Here is a 14694-nt window from a genome sequence, read left to right as displayed (position 1 = left end):
GCTGGTAATACCGCTCAGCTTCCCGTGGCAGATAGCCGGAGAGACAGTCTGGCACCAGCTATGTATCTCTCACACAGTTTAACATCCTGGAGCAGAGAAGGGCCTTCACCTTAGCCTGAAGTAATGCTTTCCCTTTAGCACTTCTGGCTGGAAGATACGAAAAGATACTGCATCCGTTGCGAGTATGTCCCTGTGACTCAGGACAGGTCGAAACTATGGAACATGTTCTTCTGTGTTGCCAGTTTTATATAGAAACTCAAAATGCTCTAATTACCCCACTCCTGACCAGCAAAACAGGATTCACCAGCCAACAGTATAAGCAATTTCTACTTTCCGACATCAACCCTGAAATAACACACAAGGTTGCCAGGTTTTGCATAGCAGCATGCAAAATCAGACAGAGAATTATTAAGAGCATCTGAACCTGCCTGAGTATGGATAACCAGAAATGGCACATGCTCAGCATTAACCATGGATTACTTTTTAATTTACTCTTTTATGTTTTGGTGTGCACATGCCATGTCAGCTATTGTACTATATTCTTCTCAGGTTTGACAGGGGTCTGCAAGTAGTTTATAATCCCCATATCCCTTTTGGATAATTTTATTGTTTTAACTGCCAATATTCTTTTGTATTTTATGTTGCTATTTCAAAGTTTATACCACTCGGACTGCTAATTTTAATCTCTCTTCTCTTTTGTCCCATATGTGTAGCCCGAGCAAGCATCTTAGAGTTTTTTGATTTAATATTGTCTTTTAGCCAAAATTCTTTCTTTGTATGTACCTTTCCTAATTATCCTGATATTGTCAATTTAGTTTTGGATATTTGAATACCAATTCACTTGTGCTGGTTAATGACCGCAATAAAGTTATTTCATTTTAATAAAAAAAAAAGAATAACTGTTTCAAGAGCCTTGTTTATTTATGTAGAAAGAGGTAAGTGTTTTAGTCAGGAATCAGTTAGACATTTTATTTATTTTGCTGTATCAGAAGCTTTACTCTCTCTTATTCTGATTTCTCTGCATAAATAAGGCAATATGTATAATGTCAGCATGGATTCAAGATTTATTTTTTTCTTTGTTAGTTTTCTTGGAAGCTGATATAAAATGTGAAAGCTATCTCTCTCCTGAGGTTGATAACTGTCTGCCAAGAGTATTGTATGTATTGTTGCAAATCATATAACCTTTCTGAGGGGTTTTTTTAAAAGTTTGATTTTGTTTATTTTTTGTGAGTTTAATTTATCTCTCAAAGCGGGGAGGAAGGGGTGGAACTCGTAGTTTCAAAGGCTTGAATCACACTTCTATAAGCCAACTTCACAAGGAAGATGGGGGATAGAGGAAGAAGAGAGATCCTATCTTCAGTTATAAATGGGGTTCAACTTTCAGAAGTATTTCACTTGCTACAGAAGCCATAATGCGATCACAAAATGCGTTCAGGTGCATATTTGTGCAGAGAGAGAAAGAAAAGAGACTGAATTGCTATCTTGCTTATAGTGAATTCTCTGAGCACAGGAAACAGAAATTAGAGGAAAATGTCACCAACCATTTCAATTATTATATTTTTAAAAGACCAAACTAAAACAAGTATTTCACCATTAAAATAATTTAATTAGTTGCACATCAGTTGTACAAAAATATTTTGACAGTGTTCAATAATTGTTCAATAAATATATAAATAAGTCTTAAATGACCATCTCTCTTATGAATGTGAAACTTCCAAATGCCTCTTTTCAGCTAAGAGGTTTTAAATTAAAAAAATATTTGAACTATTCCATAAGCACTCTTTCAAATCTCTAGTTCCCTCAACATAAACATTATACGTTTAAAATTCTGTCAGACACAAACGTTTTCTAGTATAATAAATAATACTTCATATATGCTTATATTAATAATAAATAAGTTAGAAACCCACTGAAAATAATGCACATTTGTGAATATAATGGGTCCTTCCATCAATGCTCGGCCCAGGAGATATGATTCTCTGCCCCTCAGCCTCCCAACAATCCCATGAGGTAGAAAGGCTGAGGGTGACTAGATAAAAGCATCTCAGGAGTTTCATGGCCAAACTGGGATTTCAACCTGGATCTCCTGAGACTGTCACTCTAACCTGATTCTCACAATAGACAGCCTGAGGCTGGCTCTGATTCATCCATATTTATGCAAATCTATTGGTTTCCCTGTGCCCAAGGGCAACAGGATCTGTTACCAATTCGTTTCACTATCATAGTATCCTTGTGTAACCACCATGATGCTTCCATTTTAACTGCATTTAGCAATATATTTTGCTTTCCAGATCTTTCTTGCCCATCTCATCTTTGCATCAGGGCATTTCTTTTATGCATATGATACATATCTTTCTAAAGACTTTCTCTCACTGAAGTTGTACAATAAATACATTTTCCAAATTCTTTGATATAAAAGGATCTTCTTAAAATATAGGTTTGGTGGAAATGGCTCAGTATCTTTCAAGGATGCCGATGGTGAGATCATCTGAAGCTTTTCTTACAACTGTGTCTCGGCATTGGCCTTAGCCCTGGAATAAAACAAATGCAAGAAAAGATAAGAAAGAATGCAAAACTGTTTGGACTGAAATAAGTTGTATGGCTTTAAAAACAATCATGTTAGGTTCATTAAGTTTCCAGAAGAAAATATTGATATGGAGTCATGCCAGTCTCTGCCCAGGTGGTCTAACAGTGAGGCTTATCTCTGGCCAACTCAGTGAAATATTTCAGGTGAAAACCTGATGTGTTTTGACATCAGTTAGAACACAACTCTCCAGGAGATTCTCTTATACAAGGTCATGACAAAGCAGAAATTGCAATCCTATGCATGCATCCCCTTAAATAAGCTCTGTCCTTGATGGTACTTCTTTTGAATAAGCACACACAGAAAAATTGTACTCTAAGGTTCTTAAAATTTTAAGAAAATAAGTACTTACTTATCCAGAAACGACTTGATGATTATTTTCACCCAGTTTGCAGTGGGTTCCAAGCATACTTCTCTGCCATTCTTAAGAGTTGCACTGCAATGAATGAAAACCAGGAGGATCAAGTACTGAGTTTGCAGAAAGTTACTATCTTTCAGTTTGTTGACTTAATTTACAAGGCTTGTATGCTTCTCCAGTCATTCAAATCACACCAACCATTTGGTTAAAATGGCTTGTAATAACAGCAGTAACAACAGAACTTTATACAAGAGCAAAAAGTTCTAGTGACACTGATGCTAACAGTTCACAGTATTTTCTTAGTATTTTGACTTAAGTGGGAAAATGCAGAAGATCTGTGCACAAGCATTATATTTGTATCAGCAGAACTTCCCAGTACATCAGTGTTTCTCAACCTTGGCAACTTTAAGATGTGTGGACTTCAACTCCCAGGATTCCCCAGCCAGCCTTGCTTGCAGGGCTGGGAGTTGAAGTCCACACATTTAAAGTTGCCAAGGTTGAGAAACACTGCAGTAGACTATGTCCTAAATCAAAACACAGAGCCAAATATGAAGTAGCAAAAGTGTACTTACATGACCTCAATGTTCCTACAGTGTGGCCCACTTTGGATCAATCTGACACTCTCAAGGTGTTTGAAGGGGATGAATGCAGAATTGGTGCTTATACATTGGCACCGAAGTTCCCTCCTTATCCGGACCAGTGAGACTCCTATAAAAAAACAGAGGTATTCAAAATAGTTAAACTCTCCTTGTGACATATTTTTAAACTCTTTTTCAAAGGCTTGTTTTAAATGGTTTTCTTTAGGCCTGATTCAGTCTTATTAAGAAACAAAAAATCACCTCAGCTGGCCCCAGAGTTATTAAGTTAATTATTCCTATCAGAGTTCTCTTATCTGTCACTATTTGTAAAAAATTAATAACATTTTGACTCACAGAACACATAAAAAATATTTACATAGCTATTGTGTTATGGGATGAGGCTTTAGGCCTATCTCTAATCAAACCTTTTACTCTCATTATAACAACCACTGAGATCATTAAAAAGGCATGGTAAATACAACTATTCCCCATCAATATTTCCTAGGATCTAGTGCTCAAAGATAGATTGCTTTTGGATTTAGAAGTGCCATTTATTAACAACTTCTGAGAGACCTGTATTCCTAAATAAATTTATGCATAAGCTGTATTTAATAAGTTGCACTTAAAAAGCCAATAAACCAAGAGAAGAAAAAGTATAAAACTCAATTCTGTACATCTTCCACTGGAGGTCAGCAGACCTCTGAGAGTCTGTTTAGCATTCTAATTATTAAATAACAGCTTGAAAATGGTTTTTGCATTATAAGCAATTATTTTACCTCCTGACAACAGTGAGCACAATCCAGCACTTACGTTCCCCAGAAAACTCTCTTAGCCTCTCACACAAGCCCTGCCTACCTTCTGTCAGTGTTGCAGAGACCAAGAGAAGAGCCAAAAATGCAGCCACAGCCCTGGAGTCCATGACAAGACAGGGAATTGCTTTCTTGGTTGGGATCCTGGAAAGCAGGAAGCAGATTTGTCGAAGAATGTCTGTGTTTGACTGAACTCCACCGTTTCTATGGCTTATATACTGAAGGACCTTGTCAGAGGAAATTCCCAGGGCTTGTAAGGCACTATCTTAAAATGAGTCATTAGGAAATCTGGAAGCAAAGCTGCTTCCGACACAGCAATGACAACCTCTGCTGGTTTACTTACTTCTACAAAAGTGCCCTTTAGTGCCTTTTCACTTTAAGTCCTTTTGCTTTTTAAAATCAGTATTATGTTTGCATTTTCTAAGAAGAATGCATTGCCTGAAGAGCAGTGCATCTTTCTGAACACATGGAAGCCCATATCACAAGTTTGGCTACTTGCTAGAAGCAGTTGAGTCTTCTGTACCCGTATTTCAAACACAAAATATAATAAGAATTAAACCTGCCTAATGGAGGAACACATTTCTCCGCTAGACATGCAAACTATTAACCACACATCCCTTTTATCACTGCACTTTCTAAGAATCAGATGAAATAGTTTCATCTAGTTCATGTCGTTGAGATGGGACTATAGTTCCTTAAACTTTATGTCAGAACGTAAATCAGTCTCTTTATCCCAGCCTTCTTTATACATATAAGACATTTAAGATGGCTATTAAAATTACAGTGGGATATTAGCATGCTTAGGCATTCATGTTTCCACAAATTCAGATGTGATCTTTTACAGAATACATGCTTGAGAAACGGATTGGAAGGGTTCGACAGATTTGTGCCTTATGCAGTTAATTAACAACTAGTTCTACGAATTCAAGGTACCCTGCTAGGGGTCAGGTTGTGTGTAATCTGGCGCCCAAATGGTTCCAAACCAGTGATCCTAGGCTATGGGTCGTCTGATAGCTTGTTCATGCAGTTCATGGGGCTGCCAAAATAAGACTTTGGCTTTCTCCAACAAAACCTGGCAAAATTTCAGGACGAAATGCTAATATGAGAAAATATACATTTACAGCCAAAAGTGAAATTCAGTATTTTGTGTTTGGCAGTAAAGAATTTTTTTTAGCATGAGGTATGTATTAGGATAATGTCTGTTGATGTCAGAAACATCCTTAATTCCAAGAATAAAGAAAATAAAAAATATGAAAGAAGAAAAAGATCTAGAATAATTCTAAATCCATTGTGTCTTCTTGTGAAACCCCCTGCACAAATTCTCCCTCTATTTTGGTTTGTTCCATTAAAACATACATCTTCTTAGTAAACATAAAAATATAAAATATGTTTTCTGAACTGCCTCTTCATTTAGAGCAAAATTATGAAGCAAATATCCAAGTCTCTGTTAAGATGTGTGGATATGCAGTTTTACTTGTAAATCTTTTGTAAACGTTCTGTTAACATTTTGTTTTGGCATATTTTTCTGTGAGAGAAAGAAATATATATTTACTTTTCCATCCCTTACTTACTGTTTAGACTCACCGACTTTTGGTACAGATATGAATATCTTATAAGAGGTGTCTTTTTGTGTATTAGGTTACTAAAACATTTTAAAGTGGTAAAATCATTGCATCTAAGTGTTTTAAGTGTTTACTTAAGTTAAGAATTAGACTTTGAAGAAGGAAATAAATCAAATGTGCCCGGCAAAAACGAAAATGCATCTTTTGAGTGCTGTTTTTCCTTACTGATATTGCATAATATTCTATTTCCTGTTCCCCATCACAAAATGAGTTATTGGAAAATCTTACGATTGTTTTCTACTTATGATTTTGTTACTCTCATTTTGTTTTCCTAAATATTTCCTTCTTAAGAGCTGAATATTGTTTCTGCATTGTCTTGTTTTTTGGTTGTGTTTTTTTCACATGGTTTTCAAACTGAGAAAGAGGAAAAAAGAAACTCTTTCTAATTTATCAGAAATATTTCTCAGTTGTTCTCTGCTGCCATACTGAACCTCTTTTCAATGTAATGTTGACTTACAGCATGTTGCTACCTGCTACATAGTGCAGGACAACAAACTTCCTACTCACTCCTATAATGCCGGAAACTGGCCACACTGACAATCACAATACATTACATTCTAGTAGTCCAACAATGAAGTTACTAGAGCTTGATTAATTAATCTAGATGTAATTTGTTTGCTCTTACCTAGGACTTCAGCTGCTACATTTGGTCCTAATGGAAAAGGGGGGGAAAAACAGAGTTAAATACTGATGTCATAGGAACCCAGATCCTAAAGAATTTAACAGAGCTCTCTCTTCCCACCCCACCCCCACCCTTCACATCCCTGGCCTACCAGGTGGAGTCCTGAAGTCAGACACAGAATGTGAATTAACATAATCAGTGTGAGACCCAGTTCCTGGTCTTACTGGTTGTAGCCACAAGCAGCATGAGGAACAACCAATCGTTAGCCAAATTGTGGAATCCCAAAAAATTATTTTAGGTTCAGTTGTACAGTTGCCTCCTTCAAGATGATGAAGAGGTATTCCTTCTCAGAAGAGTCATTATTATTTCTACCAGTTGAATAGACAACATTTCTCATGTACTTTAATAAGTAGCTGGGACAGGGGAGTCAGGGGGGCTGTCAAAAAATGAAGATGGTGGTCATAACCAGCCTTGTGCCCCTTTTTTACAAGTGTTGTACATGTGACACACAAAAAAGGGGGTAGGGTTTTGCCCCTCAGATGCCCCTGAGCTGGAAAGTAAAAGGATCAATCTTACCAAGCAATAAGAGCCTCATTTCTTCAAATTACCTGTTGGGACCCTCAGACAGAAAATATCCAAACTATCCAAATAATGGGGATTATAGGAACACCTGTAGTGCCTAAGATAAAAATAACATCGAAGTCTGGACAGATGAGAGCAGTTTCTTTTATCTGATGCGTATGTAACATTTTATCCACTGAGAGTTCTTGATTCATGATGGCATATAACAGAGAACAAAGCAAAATTTAAACTCTAAGCAAGTTGACCAAAAAATAAAGAAGAATCTCATTTTTAGAAGAGGTTTGCTATATACTGAAAGATACATTATTTTAAGGTATAATTTTGTTGAGGCTATGGGATGGCAACCATAGCCTCAACAAAATTATACCTTAAAATAATTTCTAGCCCATGTCTAACTGGATTTCTCTTTCTTGTCCCACAGATGCTTTCCAGCTGTTATCCCAATTAAGGTGGCAGCATGATTTCACAGCCATGGCTGCCATCTTGACTTTTTTTATTTCTGCCCTCCCAGATGCCTTTGCTAGTTACTGTCATAAATTCCTAAGCATACCAGAAAGTCCAGCTTATCCATGCCTATTTCCTGGAATTAAGAATGTTTCTGACATTAAGAGACTTTATCTCTAGCATGTAGTTCATGGTACAAAAAAAAAAAAAGTTGGCTTAGCAGTACTGGAAGTAAAGTCCTGAATATTCAGGACTGAGGGAATGCAGAAAAGGGATGAGGTGGGGCTTGTAGAAAGTATGGGACAAGAGGGAAAGGCAAGGGGGAGAGAAGGCCCAGAAAAAACACTATCTAAACAGCTATTGTTCTGTTGAAGTGTTCAGTATAGTTGGGAAACACAGTTGCAGGTAATGGCAAGAGAGTTTATCTTCATTATAAAGATAGCCAGGCAGCTATCCAGGTGGTGAAGAAATTAAAGGAACCTAATTTGGATAACTGAAAATAGAGTAATATCACAGATTCATGATATCATCATAAATAACTTGTGCTTTGTTTTGTTCTGCAAATGTGTAATAACATAAGAGGCATGTTATTTGTTTTTGCTTACCATTCTCTTCTTTTTAATTTATTTTAAATTACATTCGATTTGCCAGAATTGCTTTTAAGCTCGAACTCCAGAACAGTTAACTGGCTGAAATCTATAGCAAGCTGAATTCCCGGCTTAGACCACCTGCTTAGCAGCTGAGAACGTAAATGTCCTCTGAAGACAAAATCCCCATCGAATCTCACTCTCCATAAAATGTCACAAGTACATTTAAAAAAATAATCCTGGTAATTAAGGGATCAGCTTAGTTTCAATTTCTTCCACTGAAACAAAGTCTAAATTAGGATATTTGTTCACATTCCTCCCTTGTTAGCTGTGACCTTTTATTTCCTCTCCGCAGCTTGATAAGAATTAAACTAGCTGTGGGTGAGTTAACTGGATTCCTACTAAATCTACATATAGTAAGGGAAGGAGGAAGGGGTGAATGAAATCACAGCAGAAGCAGAGCTTTGCTTCTCCCTCTGCACCTATCAATCATTATCATTCTTAAAAAATTGTGCCCCAGGTTCTCTTCTTCCTGGTGATCTTATTTTTAGCTTTTGCTTCCATACAGAAGTTTCCCCTCTATCCATTCATGGATGCCTTCTGTATTGTCTCAGTCCTGCTTCAAACGAACATAGCAGCAGATCTTAACCTGACCCATAGGTCTGCTACTGGCACATTGAAATCCTCAGCTTCTCAAGGATTTTTTCAGATTTTGCCCCCACCCCCACCTCTTTTGGGGGAAGGACCTGTTCCTCAGTAATCGGTCAGGTGCACAGTGGCTGTCAACGAATGACTGCATTTCTCTCCCTGAATCAGAAGAAGCGCTTCCTTCCCTAAGGCAGATCTTTCCTAATCTGGAACCTTCCCAGAGTTTCAGCAGGGACATGGAGACTTAGCTCTGGGCTCCAGCAGAAGAAGGAAAAGAACAACCTGTTCAGAAGGGTGTGTCAATGTTCAGAGCCTCAGACTAGGCACTCCTTAATTTTAATTCTGGGTGTGCCAGCCTTTCCTCAAATTTCAGGTGCATTGGCCAACGTTAGCAAAATGAGGCAAAGGAACTCCTAAATGTTCCATCCCTGTTGGATCACCAACAGAATCAGATTGCATCCCTTAAATTCTTGATCAACATCAAAGTATTAATGACATTCCGGCTAATTAAGATGCCATGCATAAGTAGGTGTTCTACCATTATTTATATTTTCCACAAGCTTATTTTTAGCATATTTAAACAATTAGAGGAGTATTCCTGGCTGAAACTAGGGAAGACTCCTACCCCAAACCTTAAAATAAAAAAGTAGACAATTGACCACCCTTTTGGGGCCAGTGGGCACAGTTGACATATTTGGAAAGCACTTTGAGTTGGGAACTTTAAGGAAACAGCTACTCTAGGGGAAGATTTCCCCATTCACACAATGGTTACCAGAGTGAGTGTGGCCAGTTGCAAAACAGCCATTTACCAGAAGACAAGGAAGTTTATTTATTTATTTTATTTATTTTCTATCCTGCCTTATTATTATTTTTATAAACAACTCAAGGCAGCGAACATACCAAATACTCCTTCCTCCTCCTGTTTTCCCCACAACAACCCTGTGAGGTGAGTTGGGCTCCTAAAAATATCTGTGGAGTCTATGCGAAATTCAGAGGTATTCATGGGTATAAAGATGAAGGCTGGTGCTTTGCTCGCAGCATGTCAACTTCATTTTAATCTTTTGACATTAAAATAACTTCTCTATCGCCATCTCTATCATCTCTATCTCTATAAAAATAAGTGGCAAAGAGCCTGTTAAACACAAGAGAGATGTCTGCAGGAACCAAGCTGGGAATACTAGTAATAGACAATATTGATTTATATGCTGCAACAGTATGCCAGCCATGTATGTTCAGAATATGTTTTCTTTCTACTTATGCCAGTGTCTAAAACTCCAGCTTGCTGCATGACACACACTCACTCTCTCTCTCTCTCTCAGGTGCTACAAAGCTGTTTGTTGTTTCATGGGAAAAGATGGTGCCAAGAACTGCTGTATTTTTAAATTCTATTGTTTAATTCTTATATTCTCATGTGAGAGGGCTTTTTCTGAATGACAGCTTCCCTGCCCTGAATGTGGGTGGGCAAAATGTTCTGAAAACCCATGCCTTTTCTTTAACATGCAAACATTTACACATATGTATCCTTGGAGAGCCCCCCAATGGTTATATCAAATCATGGTGGAACCAGTGAATTTGGTATTGCATTCATATAAAAATGTTGCAACCTGGAACAGGAGCATGGCTTGGGACCTGCAGGCAGAAGGCTTCAAGAGAGGGGAAGGACAAGAGGACGCTCTCCTCCCAAGGCCTACCCATTGTGTTAAATAGCATGAAGAACTGAGGTTCACAACTGTCAGCCTCGATCCTGAGCACTGTCCTTCGGACAAGTTCTAATTTACTAGATAAAGCAATATATTGCTATACAGTAATTTACTTTCCCCTCATCCTTCCTGAAACCATCTGCATTATAGTTTAAGGAGTGAGTTTTTTTTAACACCTTGACCTTACTTCCTTTTGGTAGGAGCATGGAAGATGGTTAACTGGGTCAATTCCTTCCCACATTTTCCTCCCCCTCCAGTAGATGCACAACTAACCATAAAATCTACTACTGTGCATGTGAAGCTTTTTTTGAATATTTGAAAATTTTCCTGTTTTAATTGATGAAGTAATTTTATTCTGCAAATCCAGAGAGTCCCATATCTATGCAGCAATCACTCCTTTGTCTGGGCAAGGTTACATTTCCTGGCCTAGCCGATGGGCAAAAGACCATCAAGTCTGGCATGAGGAAGGGAACTGGTATTGATGATAGTAACTCATAGTATATTCATATCCGCTCTACACCCAAATGTATGCTGTAACGCTATTCTCATACATTTGGTATGCATACTCGGCAAAAATACATGTGAGCCATAATTGCAAATTCATGTATCATCCCAAGCTCTTCACTTTTCAGTATAATTCGGTTCTATCTCCAGCATGATGCCAACTTCAGGATATATCTTATTGTGTTTTTATAGCAAGAAACGACTGCATTTCTGTCTGATTGTCAAGAACCCTGAGGCTTCCTCAAGGGCTGCAAAGAGGACATAAATAAACATAACAAGCCTTGTGGAAGAAAAGAGTCAGGATTCTCATGCTGGAAGGCTTATACATAGAAACATCTTTTCTGTGTGAGAATCCTGACTCTTTTCATCCACTTTGTTGTATTAATGATGGACTTGTTCTAGACCACATTTCTCTAGACTAGAGAAATGTATAAGAAAAATGAACATTTGTTTCCTTGGGCTTAATGAATTAACTACACAATTCTTTGGAACATGCCAATATATTAAATTAGCTATCTTCATAACGTTAAAAACATTCCTTTCTATTTATTTCCGTACTACAAAGAACATAAACGTTATAAAAAAGTTTTATGAAAAGGCTAAAGAATAATTTAAATTTGGCACTGGTTTTGGAGTTCTTACTAACCTCAGTGTCATGGGCCACATATATTATTTACGATTTCCTTTCCTTTGCTATATTAATGACTCTCCTATTTTGTTCAACTTTGCAACATCATCAGTCAACAATAGCGCCCTGATTTCCTTTTTTAGAGTATCCAGAAGACTGTGATAGGTTTTCTTTCCCTTGGATTATCTAGCTATATGTATAATTAATCAGTTGCATTAGAAGGAAAAGTGATGACTCTCAGACTGCTGACTGAAAAAAAAAAGTAACGTAATGTGCTCTTCAAAGTTCTAAGAACACTGAAGATGGATTGGAATTTGGAATTTCTAGAATGCTTTAACTAATGAATCACTAAACATGACTGTGGAGCTGGCTTGGTTTCAAAACTAATGTCACTTTACCGTACAGGTTAATATCTTGCTCACTTTTTAGCTTTTCTTTTTAAAAAAAATGAGTACAATAACAACATTACCACGTTTAGGAACCCTACCTAGCCTCTCTACCAGAAGATAGCCAGGTTGGGTTACAGAGATAGGCAGGCCTTCCACTTACTGAAGCCTTGAACTAACTGACAGTGCAGCCTAGAGGAGCGATCACATTCTTTCAGACTGATGGACACTTTTCAGATAGTGTTTGAGGTTTGGCTTGAGGCAAGTGCATTACGGAAGGCGGGCTTTGCAGTGCTGTGCTTACTAAAGATTACTAAGCAACTGGAATAGACCAGGCAATCTTGGATAATTAAGAAGAGGCCGCTGGGTGTAACATTTTTACAGAGCTTCTGCTAATTACTTTTTTAGGTCTTGCTATGCCTCTCCTTTCATTCCCAAGTAATTTCTCAAGATTGCCTGAACAAAATTGGCATCTATAGAAATTCAGGACTGTGTCCTCCCATCTGAAATGGTCTATTCAGGACTTTCTTCTCTGTGGAGAAGGTTTTGGCCATAGCCACTTTTGTGGAGTGAGGGGAATGGAGGCCAGGAGCCGCAGTTACTCCATTGTTACTGGGGCCTTATGGAATACCCTCCCCTTAGCATTAAGGGTTGCTCCATTCCTTCTATCCTTCTGAAAGCTGCTGAAGCAGAACTTTCCCATCTAGTCTAGGTTCAATTTCTTAGGTTTCACTTTGTTATCTTGATTGTATAGTTTAGTATAGGACTTTTTTCTTTCACTGTTTTGGATGAGTTATGTCTTTTTCTTGTTTGTGTTTTGGGAGCGTAGGGTAGTTTAATATAGCATTATACTTTTTCTTTATTTATATAGATAAGGTAAAGATGAACAGATTAGGTAAATATTCTAAAATATAACTCATTAATAAAATAATAATGAGTTATATTATTAATTGCTACTTAGTTTTTACATGATATCATAGTTTTTTTAAAAAAGAAATGTTAATTATAATTTGTTTGAAGTTTAAATTAAAAATATAAATAAATAGAACTTTTCCAAAGAGCATTTAGTCAAATAATTTGTTACTGACAACTTTATTTCACTTTGAATTACTCATATTGTTTCACCTATTGATACCATTTTATTTGGCTTTGTTACGATTTGTTTTTTTTTTATTATTATACTTTTAATATATCCTTGTACTGTTATAACTTGGAGTAGCTATTGATTGTTTAAAAGGAAGTTAAAATTTACCATGGAATTTTTAGTATGACTATTATATGCACGAAGATGGAAGGACTCTGAAATACCCACAACGGAGGAATGGTTGGTGAAGATGACAGAACTCGCAGAGATGGCAAAACTGACTTGCTTCATTAGTAAAAAGACAACAACTATATTTGTCAGTAACTGGAAACACCTTATGGACATTTTGCTGAAAACAGGAAAAAATTAATTGTGATTTATGGGTTTGATGATTAGAAAGGGTAGATTATAAAAGAAGGGAGTCCTAATGTAACTTTAGAGAGAAAGGATAAAATATAAATATATTTATAGCTGCTGTAAAGATCAGGAGCCACTCCTTTATATCTTTTTTTCCTCTTTCTTTCCTTGTCTTTTTTCTTTTATATCTTTCCTATTGACATCTCACATTTCTTTTACTTTTCTTTACTTTCTTTTTTAAAAAAAATGTATTGTTTTTACTTAGTTAGAAAAAAACCTTTTAAATAAAAATTAATTAAAAATTAATTGGAAAAAAACTTAGGCCTTGAACCTGGTGTCCTCCTTGTGTTGGGAGTCAAGCTCTTCAAATTCCCACCCAGCATAGCCAGAAGATATGTTCCCAACATGTCTGTAGATGTCTGATTGGGAAAACTGGTCTTGAACAGCCATGGAGAACTTACTCTGACTTTCTCCCCACCGTCAGTTTATGGCTGACAAGCTCCGAGTCTTGAAGCCTTTCTAGACCACACGCTTCATCGGCATTATTCTCCAGGGCGTTGTCTGTGATGTTCTGTGCAATCATTGCACAGCAAGAAGGCATAAAGAACAACAGATATGCTGTTACTCAGCTGAAATTTTGCCACATCATCCCAAAGGAGGTCTGCCTGGCTTTGCCCTTTCATTGTCTTTAGAAAAGGCAGTGCTAATGGTTCTATTTAACTGGGTTTTTTATTGATGTATATTAATTGTTCCACTGTTTTGTATGATTTTGTATATATTTTATATTAAATCGTAGCCTCTGTTGTTTTTAAGCTGTAGAGCAACTAGGACTCTCCTTCTGCACGGAAGCTGGTAAATAAGCAATACATGCGTGTATAACCTTTCTCCTGGTTTATCTGGCGTACTGTTAAAGCACAGGAAATGATGTCCCACAAGGCAATGATTGCACAGAACATCACAGGCAATGTCCTGGAGAGTAATGCCGATGACGTGCGTGGTCTAGAAGGGCTTCAAGACACTGAGCTTGTCAGCCATAAGCTGATGACAAGACAGGAAGATAAAAGGTGATTCAGCAAATTATTTTCAGCTTGCCAATGTGCCTTTCTTTCTTTCAAAACAAATGTTTTCAAGATTTCTGCTCTGTATTTTGAAATTGGTCACCCTGGCATGGTGTTTTATTTTTTTTACCAGTACACATTTC

General features: G+C 37.2%; 1 protein-coding gene across 1 annotated transcript; it reads right to left on the bottom strand.

The window, feature by feature from the left end:
* Window positions 1–1580: 1580 nt before the first annotated feature.
* On the bottom strand, window positions 1581–4669 carry LOC134496232 (interleukin-8-like). Its single transcript, XM_063301965.1, has 4 exons — window positions 4376–4669; window positions 3515–3650; window positions 2937–3020; window positions 1581–2531 (listed from the first exon to the last, which is right to left on the bottom strand). The coding sequence occupies exons 1-4, from the start codon at window positions 4437–4439 to the stop codon at window positions 2501–2503; spliced, it is 315 nt and encodes a 104-aa protein (XP_063158035.1). The 5' UTR covers window positions 4440–4669; the 3' UTR covers window positions 1581–2500.
* Window positions 4670–14694: the final 10025 nt, after the last annotated feature.

The sequence above is a fragment of the Candoia aspera genome, chromosome 4 (genome assembly GCF_035149785.1).
Source record: "Candoia aspera isolate rCanAsp1 chromosome 4, rCanAsp1.hap2, whole genome shotgun sequence".
Classification (NCBI taxonomy): Eukaryota; Metazoa; Chordata; class Lepidosauria; order Squamata; family Boidae; genus Candoia; species Candoia aspera.
The sequence above is the reverse complement of the archived record's forward strand: the minus strand, read 5'-3'. Positions and strand labels throughout refer to the sequence as shown.

Excerpts from the sequence above, each read along its gene's own strand:
- LOC134496232 (XM_063301965.1), bottom strand. The coding sequence starts at position 4,439 with ATGGACTCCAGGGCTGTGGCTGCATTTTTGGCTCTTCTCTTGGTCTCT. Across the intron at positions 3,651-4,375 it reads CTCTGCAACACTGACAGAAG|GAGTCTCACTGGTCCGGATA; the intron begins GTAGGCAGGGCT and ends GTTTTTTTATAG. Across the intron at positions 2,532-2,936 it reads ATCAAGTCGTTTCTGGATAA|GGCTAAGGCCAATGCCGAGA; the intron begins GTAAGTACTTAT and ends GTTTTATTCCAG.